The sequence below is a fragment of the Malania oleifera genome, chromosome 9, assembly GCF_029873635.1.
Source record: "Malania oleifera isolate guangnan ecotype guangnan chromosome 9, ASM2987363v1, whole genome shotgun sequence".
NCBI classification, from domain to species: Eukaryota; Viridiplantae; Streptophyta; class Magnoliopsida; order Santalales; family Ximeniaceae; genus Malania; species Malania oleifera.
The window spans coordinates 86,464,658-86,477,671 of NC_080425.1; the positions used below are offsets into that span (position 1 = coordinate 86,464,658).

Genomic DNA, 13,014 nt, shown 5'->3' on the forward strand with positions numbered 1-13,014 from the left:
ATTTGCAATTAGCCTCGCTGCCCTGAGCCAAACCGCCCACGGTTTGGGCCAAACTGTCAATGATTTCGGACAGAATAGAAATACTGAAAATATCTAATTCAGATATTTAAAACATCCACGCAATTGTATAAGTACTGAAAATAAAGAGGGTAAGGGAAAGAGAGAATGAAACCGGGATTTTTACAAGGTTCGGCTTATACCCAGCTTATGTCTTCGCCTTTGGTAAACCACCAAAGGATCCACTAAACTTGTTCCTTTAATGGACGGAATAAACCTTTACAACACTCCTTGGTCAAGGTTAGAGCCCGCCTTCTCCAAACGATGTACCCTCGTTCGGTCACTCCTTACTTAGGCTAGAGCTCGCCTCTCTAAGCAATATCCCCTTACTTAGCCAACGATCTAAACAATCTTTAGAATCGTAAATCTAAAAAATACAAATCAAATAAATGTGTACAAGGAATTTGCTCACACAATGAGCTGATTAGTACAATAGTTCAGCACTATAATATACTTTAAAGTAAATAACAATATGGAATTTAACTTGTAGCTCAAGAAAGTATATCATCGATTAATTCTTTCAATGATTGAAAGATTTGGAATTTGTAGTACAAGATTGGTGATTGAATTAGCAAGACCTTAGCAAATTTCAAAGACAAGATGAGAGTGAAAGAGCCTTTAAGTGTTGAGAGCAATTGAGAGAATTTTTGAATGCTGATTTTGATTCTTGGTTCTTGGTTAATTAATTCAATGATCTTTGAGGCTTATTTATAGATGTAGACAAGTATTTAACTTGTTCCCCAAGTGACTTGGAGTATCCCCCAAGTTTTCACAAAGTTTGAGCCCCAAGCAACCTCATTTAAAAATTTAACCGTTATGAAAATTTCAAAACAGCCGCGTGACAGTTGAGTGTCCATTTTTGGCAATTAGTTGTCTAGTTAAATTAAAGGAAAAGCAAGGTGGCAGTTGCCTATCTAAACATGGACAGGCGTCTCAAAATGCACAAACAATCGTCTGTCATGCTATCAACTTTAAGCACCCTTCAGTCTTTTTATCATAACTTTTTCTGTGTAACTCCAAATTTGATGTTCTTGCTGTCAAATGAAAGCTAAGAGAAAATCCTAAAACTTTCATGTTGAATACATTTTAAAATAAAGATTTTTTGATGGAGAAAAATGTACATAATGCGGATGTATAAAAATTGACAGTAATTGAGAAATCATCTTTTTGGTGTTTTTCATTCCAAAAATGATTTTAACCTTTTTGAAATAATTTTTAACCTTATAAAAATATTTTTCAAGTATGTTAAAAGGTATCTAGGTCCAATAAATTAACCTAAGAGTTTCATGTATCCATATCGAAATTATTTGAAGTACTTACATGAAATTTCCTAAACTCTTTCGAATTTTCAATTATTGAATTCCTTGAAGCTTTTATACTTGTTTCATCTTTCTTTGAGCTTTCATCAAGTTCGCTTTAATCCTCATATTCTAATGATCTTCAAACTTTATCCTTAAATCCATTTTTGAATCCATGCTTTAAGCTTCATATTGATTATCCTTCTTTGAAATATAAGCTTTCATGAATTCTTTAACTTTACATTCATCATTAAATCCTGAAAATACATCACTTAAACAAAGCGTGTTAAGTTCTACTTATTTGTTAGCATCAAAACAGGATATTAAGCATTGCAAGGCCAACACTTTGCACTTCCATTTGAACCATCTTGCCCTTCTCAATTGCCTGGGAATTTTTTCTAGACCCACCTGCATGCATTCCCTCATCAATGAGGACCGGTGAGGACTACCCTCCTCTAAAACCTGTTTTCCTTTATCCACAACTAACTTTACCTCCTTTTCAATTTCCTTATTATCAGACACAATAATAGGATCCACTTCCACATTTCTACTTGCACCTTCATTTAAATTCTTGTCTTTCCTTCCCACCTCCTTCTAAGCTTTTACCTTCCCTATCTCATCTTTAATCATCAAGTCATTCTTACTAACTGTTTTCGCTTTAACACGATCACCCAACCTACAAGCAACCTCTGTATGGCCTTGACGGAAACACTTTTTACAATAAAACTCTGCTTCTCATGCACCACTTCCTGTCAAACATGGTGTTTTTGACCTACCACCAATAGGAAGCCACGAACCGGCTCCTCCTGCAAATCCACTTCCACACAAATTCTCACCCCCATAGCATGAGTTCTATATAACGTGACATTATCCATTCTAAGAAACTTTCCAAACCTTGTAGCAAAAATTTAAAGACAATCTAGTCTATACAAGAGCAACGACAATCCTGGTAGGAAGATCCATTGAGGAGCAATGGATGATTCTTTTTTAACATAAAAAACAATCGTCCTGTTGAACAAGTAGATCTAACAACCAACCACAACCCGTCCCTCCTTCACCCATACGTGCAAATAATCTTTCTCATTAGCCAAGTGTAGCAACACATGATATTCATCAATAAAGCTAATCATCAACACCTCACTAAAACCTCACGTCTTAACAATCCAAAGCCTTAGCACATCAATTGACGATCTCTTCAATAATAATTTCAGAACAAGTGCAAACTTTAGATCCTCAATCGCTCTATCCATCTCGACATCCGAAAGGACAAAACCTAATTCCCCATTAATGATCTCAAGCTTCCTTAATGGTAATCGAAATTTGGATTGAGGCACGGGTCATTGAAGTGCCTACGCAAAAGTACGTCTACCGCCCAACTCATTGTTTTCCTTCTCAACCATCTTTCCATCCCGTACAAGCATCCAACCCATTCACCTTTGAAGATATCAAGTTAATAATTTGAATAAAAAATCTGGTTTGTGTTTTGGAATTTTTTTTTCTTTTTTTTGAGTTTGAAAATATGTTTTGGGCTCGAAACTAATTACGAGAGAATAGAGAGAAACTATAAGTAATAAGACGAGAAAGTCCGTATACGTGTGCAGTAGGGTCGGCGGCTTTGACTGTAGGCGGTGGCGGTGGGCTCGCAAAGCTCCTACTTCAGCGAAGCTAACAAGGCTGGCTGAAGAGGATGAATACGTACTGTAAATCACAATGTTCAGCGTTGAGGATGCCGATTGTCGACCGACCGTCGCCATCGCCATCACCGACATACTGCGAACTGCTTCGCCCCAGCGTCAACCCTCTTTTCCCCTTTCCTTAGGTCACACTCACGCCATGCTTCAGTTCACGCCCATGTATAGCAAATGCTACCTGTAAAGCAAACAATGGCCGGCGGAAAATTTAAAATGAAGGATGTCGATTGTCAACTTACTGTAACTGTCGCCGTCACCGACGTATTGCGAGCTGCTTCGCCGCAGCGTCAACCCTAGTTTTTTCTCTCAGACATCTTCTTAGAGAAAATACATGTTCGGTTTGCGTAATGTAACCCACGCTTGCCTGTATTTAGATAAGGCCTAAACTTTTAAAAAAAAAAATCACCGTTACAAGAAATGCATATAGCCCTAATGGATCCTCCAAAGGTATAAGCATGAGGAAAAAAAAAAAGAAGAAGAAAATATGAACTATTTTTTTTTTTGTAATCAAAGAATCACAAATCAATTAACAAACTTTTATTTTATATGACATCAATCATTATTTTTTTCTTAATCCTCAATCATATTTCATTCATCATAATATTTGAAATAGGTAAGAAATACAAATATATATATATATATATATATAAATATATTCTCTTCTCTTTTTATTTTCTCCTCCAAGACTCTTCATTCAAACATAGACTAAATATTTTCCCACATATAAAAATATGGCTCAAATTCTTGGTCAAACGTTGCTAACAAATGATTTTTGTCTACAACTTGAAAGCAACCCTTTGAGTGGACGAAAAATTAAATAAGAAGAGGCAGGAAGATATCTACAAGATTTCCAATTTTCATTTCTTTTCCAATGTCTATCCACAATATATAAAGCAAATCTCTGAGCCAAAGTTGCTAATGCATCCATAGAAGTTCCCCACCTGCCTCACATATAAGATAAATACTTACAAGTACACTGAGCTTTTATATAAATGTTTAAACTATTCTTAATTCTCTTTATTTTTTATTGTTCCACTGTCTTTCGTTTGTAAGCATAGCAGCTAGGTTAGAAAGGATTATAAGGGACTTCTTTGGGTCGGGAGGGATCATCTTGTGAGTTGGGAGATTGTTTTGTACTCAGGTGAAAATATTGTTCTTCGGGTAAGTGGTTATAGCATTTTCATTTAGAAACCAATCTTCTTTAGCGTGTGTAAAGTTAACAAGAGTGAATTTGGTTTGCACGTAAGGGGATGATAATATTGGAAATTGAGTTTCTCACAAAAATTCATGATATTTTATGTAATGACCCCGGAATTTAAATAATTAGAAAATATAATAAATGAAATAGACTAATGGATAATGAAGGAAAAAGGAAAGAAATTAGAAGGAAAAGCAGGCCTCGTCGACGAATGTCCTGTATTCGTCGACGAGTGTCCTTTTAAGTTCGTTGACGAAGTCTGTTTCTCGTCGACAAAGGAATCCCGAGAGAATATATTTAGAACTCTGAATTTCGCCGACGAAGGTATCTTCTCGTCAGCGAAGTCTCTATAGCGCCTTGTCGATGAATCGACGTGTCTCGTCGACGAAGCCTTGAGTATAAATAGGCTCTTTCTTCATTTTCAGCGCAAAACCTCAGGAATTCTCTTCTTCTCTCTCTAAAATACGGTTTTCCCACCTTCTCTCTTTGATTTTGGGCCGATTTTGACCCAGTTTGACGATCCGGAACCACTAGAAGGTTTGTGGGATCATTCTCTTCAAAGCTGTAACAGCTGATCGTTGGGTTGTGAGGTTTGGGAAACATCCCAAAATCAGGGTAAGTTAGTTATTTGGGGATTTTCTTAAAGAATATTGTTATTTGGAGTTTAAGAAGTAGTAAATAAGTATTTCCTTTAAGATTTAAGTTAATTGGAATTTATTTTAATTAAGTTAGGATTTTTGGATTCAGGGTCCAGGTGAACGCCGTGTGGGTATCAATTCGGGGATCCTACAAGCGTAGTTGAAAGTCAGGTAAGGGGGAAATTTATATATTAAATCAGGTTTTTCATGAATTAAAATGTATTATGTGTTACTTTTATATATATGTTTATATATGGGTTTAAAATGCCAGCCATGAAATTATGTTTTCTGAGCTTAGGAATGTTTATATAGTTATGTATATATAAAAGTAAACGAATGGAAGTGGAAAGAAATTTTTCTAAGTAATTAATTAAGAAATGAAATGTATTTTCAATATATCAATGTTAATTATGGGTTGGCTTATTTTGTGAGAAATGTATATGAATTTTACTGTTAAAACTGTGTGTCATGATATTCTGTGCAAATATATGTTAGATATATGAGATGCAGGTTAAGTAAGTAAAGCTTATGAATAAAATATGATATAGACAATGTTGTTTGTGTATGTTAAATGCAACCATGTAAATGTAAGATAACTGAAAGACAGTCATGTTAGCAGATTCAAACGCATTTTTATGTGAAAACTAACTGATGATAACTAAAGACCGGCTGTACTACGAAGTAATGAAATGAAATGTTATGCAAGGAAATGATGATGAAATGACAATGAGATGAAATGACAAATGTGAACGATACGAATGGGAAAGAGTCTTTTAAAGTGAAACAAAATGTAAAGTTAAGTTATGAACATAAATGAATGTGTATGAATGTATAATGACAGAAATGAATGATGTATTATGATATTAGAAGTATGTATGTACGTAGAACATATTACGATTGGGTAAGGCAAACTCTTTGCTTGAGGGCTTATTGAGAAAGGCGAGTGCACTAGTAGCTTCAGATGTGGCAGTAGCTGCATAACGTACTAGGGCAGAGGGAACCTATTTATATAGGCGGGTAGATTTTCCTATCCTTAGGGCCTTTGCCGGTAAACTATTGTTGAATGCGTGAGTACGAGATTAATCTAACACTTGAGGGCTTACTGAATAAGGTAAGTGCCCTGGTATGTTTTAATTGTGACCTTAGGGTTACCTATGTATCATAACAGAGAGATGCTACTTGTATGAGCGGGTAATCACCCCTATTCTTGAGTAATCTTGTAGGTTAAATTTCTGCATGTGTTTGATTAGGTTCAAAATACAATTTCCAAGTTATGTTAATGATTTGCAAATGTAATTGAAATGATTTTTATATACCTCATGTTAGTAACATGCTGTTTTAATATGTATATTTCTTTCCTTACTGAGATGTGTCTCACCCAAATATGAATGTTTCTTTTTCAGGACATCCTCGAGGTCGGGCTTAGGAGCTTGAGGGTTTTAGCATTTTTTAGGATTGTAAAAGAGAAATGGTATATTATGATAAACATTGGGGATGTAAATATTCTATGTTTTATGTTTTTTATGTTTAAAGGTTATTGAGTAGAGAATGGAATGGTTGTGAATATACTGGAATGTTTTGGAGATGTATGTATCTATGGAAAATGCAAGTGATGGATAAATTTTATGGACTTCTAGTTAGGATATAGCAAACTCTGGTATTATGGAATGTTGGTATTGTAGAACTATGTTTATGGAGATTATGTTTATATTTTCCGCTGCATATGTTATGAAATATGGATTATCACGTTTTATCAAGTATAACGTGCCGAACTAGGGTTTATGGGTTTGGGGCGTTACATTTATCAGAAACGGAGCAAAATGCGACAATTCGCGTTGACATTTCGCGAGCAATTTGAAGGTGAGTTCTATTCTTTTCTGTGCGTAAATTTTTTCATGAGCTACGTGGTCAATTCGCCTCATGAGGTGTTTGTGTTGTTTGGATTTCTCAACTTTTTTCCCCCTTCATGCTTCACTCTTTCCCCCCCCCCCCCCCCCCCCCCCTCTTTTTTTGAATGTGGTGTGGATGTGATGAAATGGGTATGGCGAGCTACTTGCCATGGTGGGGATCTGCAGGGTAAAAACTTAAATGAAAATAAGAGTATATATTCATTATATTGCATCCGATTTTCACAATGCAGCCTCCTTGATTCACCTTTTTTTTTTTGGTGATAATACCCTTTCCGAACGTTGCTCGCTACTAAAGATCATATGGTTGATTGAAAGGGGAAAATTTTTTTTTTGTGTACCCAATTTCTAATTCCAAATGTAATTTTGAGAAGTAGGCGAAAGCTTCACACTGCCAACCCTATTACTTACCTCGTCTTACCTTAGTTACCTCCTCTTGATGGATGGGCTCAATTTATTTTTCCCAAGGTATCCCAAATCTCATAACATTTGTCAAAGTGATTGTGCTATGAATAAAAATGCAACATTCGGTTGGCATATAATATTTTTTTCTCTAGTGTCTTGGAATTCTCTACCACTCATGGATTGAAGAATTGTATAAAATATGTCCAATTATGGATTTTGATATTGATGCACATTAATTACAAACAACAACAACAACAACAACAACAACAAAACCACAAACCACAATCAAACCTCAAATCCGGTGGAATTAGTTACATGAATCCTTTTTCTGCTCATTCTGCACGGTCTAGTGTGATATCATTTTTGAAGGCTTGTCAAAACCTTATTTACTATCTTAGTCCAAGTTGTTCGAGGTCTAACCTCTCCCTCTTGCTACCACTAACACCGACAAGCGTACTCCTGACTAATGTGTCATGTGATCTATGTTGCAAGGGCACAAACTATCGTAATTTCCACTCCCTTATCTTCTACACGTGCTACGCCTAACTTACAACAAATATGTTCATTCTTTAATTTATCTTTTAGAGTTATACTATTCATCCACTTTAGCATTCTCATTTGAGCAACTTTCAATTTTTGGATATGTTGTTTTTTAGTTGTCCAATATTCTAATTCATATAGCATAGCTAGTATAGTCGCCCTATAAAAATTTCTTTTTAATTTTTAAGGTTGTTCTACAATCACACAACATGCCCAAAGCATCTCTCTAGTTTCTCCTTCAGCTTGCATAATAATTCCAAGGTATCAAATTCTATTAGTGCTATTAATTTCTTAACCATCAAGTTTAATCTGTTCTTCAATATTCCTACTATCATGATTTGTAGTGTCTTATTTCTACTTATCCTAAAACTCTAGGTTCCTAAACTTCTCTCCCTAATTACAATTAGATTTTATTCCATCCCTATTTTTTATTAATTAAGACAATATTATTTGCCCATTCATTGTGGAACCTCATTTTGGATATTCCTAGTGGCTAGTAGAACTTACATCACTAATGCAAAAAGATAAGATCTAGAGCAGATCATGCACACCTATTGTGATTGAAATTTGTGAGCCTCTCCATTTGTACTCTAATGCTAGTTAATATATATCATACATATCCTAAATGAGTATACTTGTTGCATATTCTGATTTTTTAGAATCCATCATAGAACTTCCTTAGTTTCTTATCATAAGCTTTTTCCAAGCCAATAAGAACCATGTGTAAGTCCCCCTTCTTTTCCCCTTTTTTTCTTTGATTTTTTTTTTTATTAATCTTGTTAAAATATACATAGCTTCCTTCGTCAACCTTGGTGGCATAAAATCAACTTTGGTATCTGGAAACCCTCATTTCTAGGCTTAATCTTTGTCTATCAATTATTATTTTTCCCAGATATGACTCATTAGTTGAATTACTCAATAGGTATTAAAATTTTGTATACCTTCCTAATTTTTATATATAGGTATGAAAGTGTTTTTTTCTCCATTCATGCCATTTTGATAGTTCTTATAATTGTGTAAGTAAATTAGTTAGTCAAATAATTCAATTATCTTTTGGAATTTCCAAACTTCAATTTGATGTCATCCCATTCTATAGATTTTTCATTTTTCATTTTTTTTTAATACAAACTTAACTTCATTAATCCTAATTTTGCAGACAAATATCAGAATTTTAGTCTTTTCCTCATTTTTCAATTATAAGATTTTCATTAAATAACTTACTAATGTAACTTTGTCATTTTAATTCATATCAATCAACTTAAAATGGGTCAATATGGGTGAGCAATTAGATTGAATTATGATTTGGGGATTTATTCATCATTTGATGAATCTAGAAATTAATTTTGAAAGATATTAAGGCTAGGAAGCACCGGTACGGACACGGGAACGAGTACAGATAGATAGGGGTGAGCATAATTCGGGGAAACCTAAATTAACCAACAGAAATTAGTCGGTTTGGTTCGGTTAAGAACACATGATCCGTCGGTTTGGTTATGATTTTACAAAATTCGGTTAATCGGTTAAGAGGAATGTTAATTCGGTTAACCGAAATAACTAATTCAATAATTAATTAAATTTTAAATATAAATTAGTATATGTTAATTTGTTAATATGTTAATTAGTATATGCTAATTTGTTAATATGTTAATTAGTATATATTAATTTGTTAATATGTTAATTAGTATTTGGTAAAAAATTTACAATTATATAATGTTTTTATTAATTAATTTTAAATTAATTCGATTAAATTTGGTTAATCGAATTACTCGAAAAGGTAATTTAGCCAGGTTCAATTGAGTGACGCCCCTCTATTCGGTCAATTCGGTTAACAATTTTCATTAATAAAAAATTTCAGTTGACTTGGTTAATTAACCAAATTTGACCGAACGCAACGTTTGGTCACCCCTACAGATAGATACACAATGAAACAAATATGGTAATTTTGTAAAAAATAAGGATACAATACGACCGGGATACATTAGTTAATTAATATTAGAAATATATGTATTTACGAATGTTTTTCCTTTTAAATGAAATGTATTGCCGAGGTGATATTATGTATTGCCGAGGTGATATTATGTATTTATGGTAACAGGCTAACAGCAAACTCGCGCACATATATTCATGTATATATAGAATTATTTATGCATCTAAATATCCGAGGGCTCAGATCCATGACATTGCGTGCACTGGGCTGGTGTTCTGCCCAGCCCCATGGCCAAACAGCAGCTGGGCCCAGGCCCATATGGCCAAGTTAAGGGTATTTTTGCAATAGTAATCCAAGTATTTAAATGGAGTAGAGGGATATTTTGGTCAATTAATGATCAAGATTTTTTCCCCAGTTCGTGATGCCATCTCCTTTGGCAGCAGATGGAGAAGGATAGAGGGACTTGCAGCTGTGGGTGGGTTGCGTTGTTCTCCGATCATCAAGCATGTGCCAGCCGTTGAGTTTGGGAGGGAGGTTCGAAGGTCACAAGATCTAGGGTAAGTTAGTCGTTTCCATCTTCTCCTTCTGGGCTGCAATTTCTGGCGACAGAGACTGGGAGGGAGGTTCAAAGGTCGCGAGCGAGAGCTAGGGTTCGGTAGAAGTTCGTGTTTGTGTTCGCGTTCGTCTTCTTATTAGTATCCGTGTTTCCTAGCATTAAGGTAAATTGATAGCTTTATTGGTTAATGGTTATGGAAAAAATTGATAACTTTTCATGCTTGTCAGATTAGTGCAATTGAAGCTCTTGCGATATTTCTTGAATCAAATTCTTCAATTTTGAGGTGATTCAATATGATTTTGGTTTCCAAGTATAGCATCTTGATCATCATTATCGTCCTCATCCTCATCCTCATCATCATTTCGTTGTCATTGTCATCATCGTCGCCATCCCCATCATTAATTTCTTTTTCTTCTTCTCCTTCTCGTCCTCCTCCTTGAAGTGATTGAAATTTTTAAATCAAGGGATCAATGAAAAATGTTTAATCAAACTTGAACTTGTTTGTTACTTTTCAGGTGTTTAGGTTGGCCAATGGTAACAAATCTCAAATAGTTCCAAATTTTCAGAATGTATTCAAATTGATGTTAAGGCTATGGGAGGGGCAGGGGTATACCTAGAATAAATTGAATCAAGGTGGTAAATAATGATTCGAACAACATTTTAACTTTCTGGCTGTATTGCTTTAGATTGTGTGGATTGGCAGGAAAATATTCATGTAGCTCTACTATGCTTTGAACTGCCAATTTGTCAATTAAATTAAATATATTTTAGCCATTCCGAAATTACAACCAACACCTATGAACTTCAAATAATTCTTCAAAGTATTTTTGAAATTTATGAGTTATTCAAAACAAATAAAGAATGACGACACTTAGAATGGACTGCAATTTTATTCTCAAGCTGTCAACTGCTTGATTTCATTGTTCTTCCTATTTATTGGGCTGAATTTGGAAAATTTTTTGAATTTTTGGCCTACTAGGTCAAATTCATTTGAAAAACCCAAATTGAAGGCCCATTTTTTCCCCAAAATTTTGTCAAATATATTGAAGTTACAATCAAATCTTTCTCGGTTTATTTTGTCGTATTCAAGTCTTGAGGTTTGAATCTAGTACCAAATTTTCAGAATTTTCACGAATATGTGATGATTTCAAAAGTATGCCTGGTTATAGCGTTGTTTTTGCCATGCCTTGAGGATAGCAATTTTGGGAACTGTACATTTTAATAACTGATTTACTTGTTTATTATCCAGGTGAAAGGGCCAGCATAAATATGGCAGAAGGAGATGAGGATTTGCCGAGGGATGCAAAGATTGTGAAATCACTTCTAAAATCAATGGGTGTTGACGACTACGAACCTCGTGTTGTACACCAATTTCTAGAACTATGGTATCGCTATGTTGTTGACGTATTGACAGATGCACAAGTCTACTCAGAGCATGCTGGCAAGGCAACAATAGACTGTGATGATGTGAAGCTTGCTATTCAATCGAAAGTCAATTTCAGCTTCTCTCAACCCCCACCACGAGAGGTAGCATATATATATATTTCTTAATGTGCTATTCTTTTGGATTTTAAACCTGTAATATGCTTTTCTCCTATGCAATATTATTTGGTCTCCAGAGTTTAATGCATGGGCGGCTATGCTTTTATTATGCATCCAATTTAACTTGTCTCTATGGAAAATTGAGTTAAATTCTGTAGAGCTTAATAAAATTTTTGAGAACACCTGTAAGAGGCATTAATGTTTTAGATATCAGGACTTCAACTATGGGTTTAGCAATGGTGGAATTTGCTAATATTGGTGGGAGGGTTTGGGCAGTTGGGCCTTTGACTGATTTTGGGCTAAGTAGCAACCTGATGTTGGAACGTTTTTGGTTTTTGCTGTATATGGGGGACAAACAACTCTATGTATAGATACCCTCTGAATTGCTGCATCTTATTTGTACATATTATTGAACCATGTAACCTTCTCCTTTTCTTTTTTTCCCGTTCTTTTACTTGTATCATGTGTTATATTGCTAGGGATTTTAGATGATGGTTGTGCTCATAAACCATCCTTGCAGTTTCTTTCCTGATTTCAGAATCTTGTTCTTAGCTCTGAAAATAATTTCAGAATGGTTCAGAAACTGAATTTGTGGTTGCATTTGTCAGTTTTTGCTCGAGTGGTAGAATGGTTGATAACATATTAACATTCATCAGGTCCTACTAGAGCTAGCTAGGAACAGGAACAAGATCCCATTGCCAAAGTCAATAGCAGGGCCTGGAATCCCACTCCCACCTGAACAAGACACATTGATCAGCCCCAACTACCAACTTGTGATCCCAAAGAAACAAACTGCTCAGCCTATGGAAGAAACAGAGGAAGATGAAGAAAGTGTTGACCCCAACTTGTCTCAAGAGCATAAGACAGATTTGCTGCAGCACACTCATCAAAGGATCTCCTTTCCTCTTGGAGCTAAACGCCCGAGGTGAGAGAATTTTCAACCAAGGGCCTTTGGAGAAACACGCTCTTGGCAGTAACTTCGATGCCAGGAGAGGCAAGAGGGGAGATGGATGATTTATTAGACTTATATTGCTATTTACCATGTAATGATGAGAATACTTATTGACAGTTTTTGTATTGAGGAATTGAAACAGTTGAATGCTTATGCTGATAGCATAATTCTTTTGGACATGTACTCTGCTTAAATTTTAACTGACGCATATACAAGCTTGCAGTTCTCTCAGGAAACTAGTGAAGTTTTGGTGGGCGATACGAACTCACCATACGCATTCCATGTGACAATTTACCCTAATTT

The 13,014-nt window shown here is 35.1% G+C and overlaps 1 protein-coding gene across 1 annotated transcript; it reads left to right on the forward strand.

Moving 5' to 3' along the window:
- Window positions 1-9,894: 9,894 nt before the first annotated feature.
- Window positions 9,895-12,890, forward strand: LOC131163749 (transcription initiation factor TFIID subunit 9). The gene is made up of 3 exons (XM_058120456.1): window positions 9,895-10,380; window positions 11,467-11,744; window positions 12,416-12,890. Exons 2-3 carry the CDS (start codon window positions 11,487-11,489, stop codon window positions 12,686-12,688), a joined length of 531 nt encoding a protein of 176 aa, XP_057976439.1. The 5' UTR covers window positions 9,895-10,380; window positions 11,467-11,486; the 3' UTR covers window positions 12,689-12,890.
- The last annotated feature ends 124 nt before the right edge of the window (window positions 12,891-13,014 follow it).

Excerpts from the sequence above, each read along its gene's own strand:
- LOC131163749 (XM_058120456.1), top strand. The coding sequence starts at position 11,487 with ATGGCAGAAGGAGATGAGGATTTGCCGAGGGATGCAAAGATTGTGAAA. Across the intron at positions 11,745-12,415 it reads CTCAACCCCCACCACGAGAG|GTCCTACTAGAGCTAGCTAG; the intron begins GTAGCATATATA and ends AACATTCATCAG.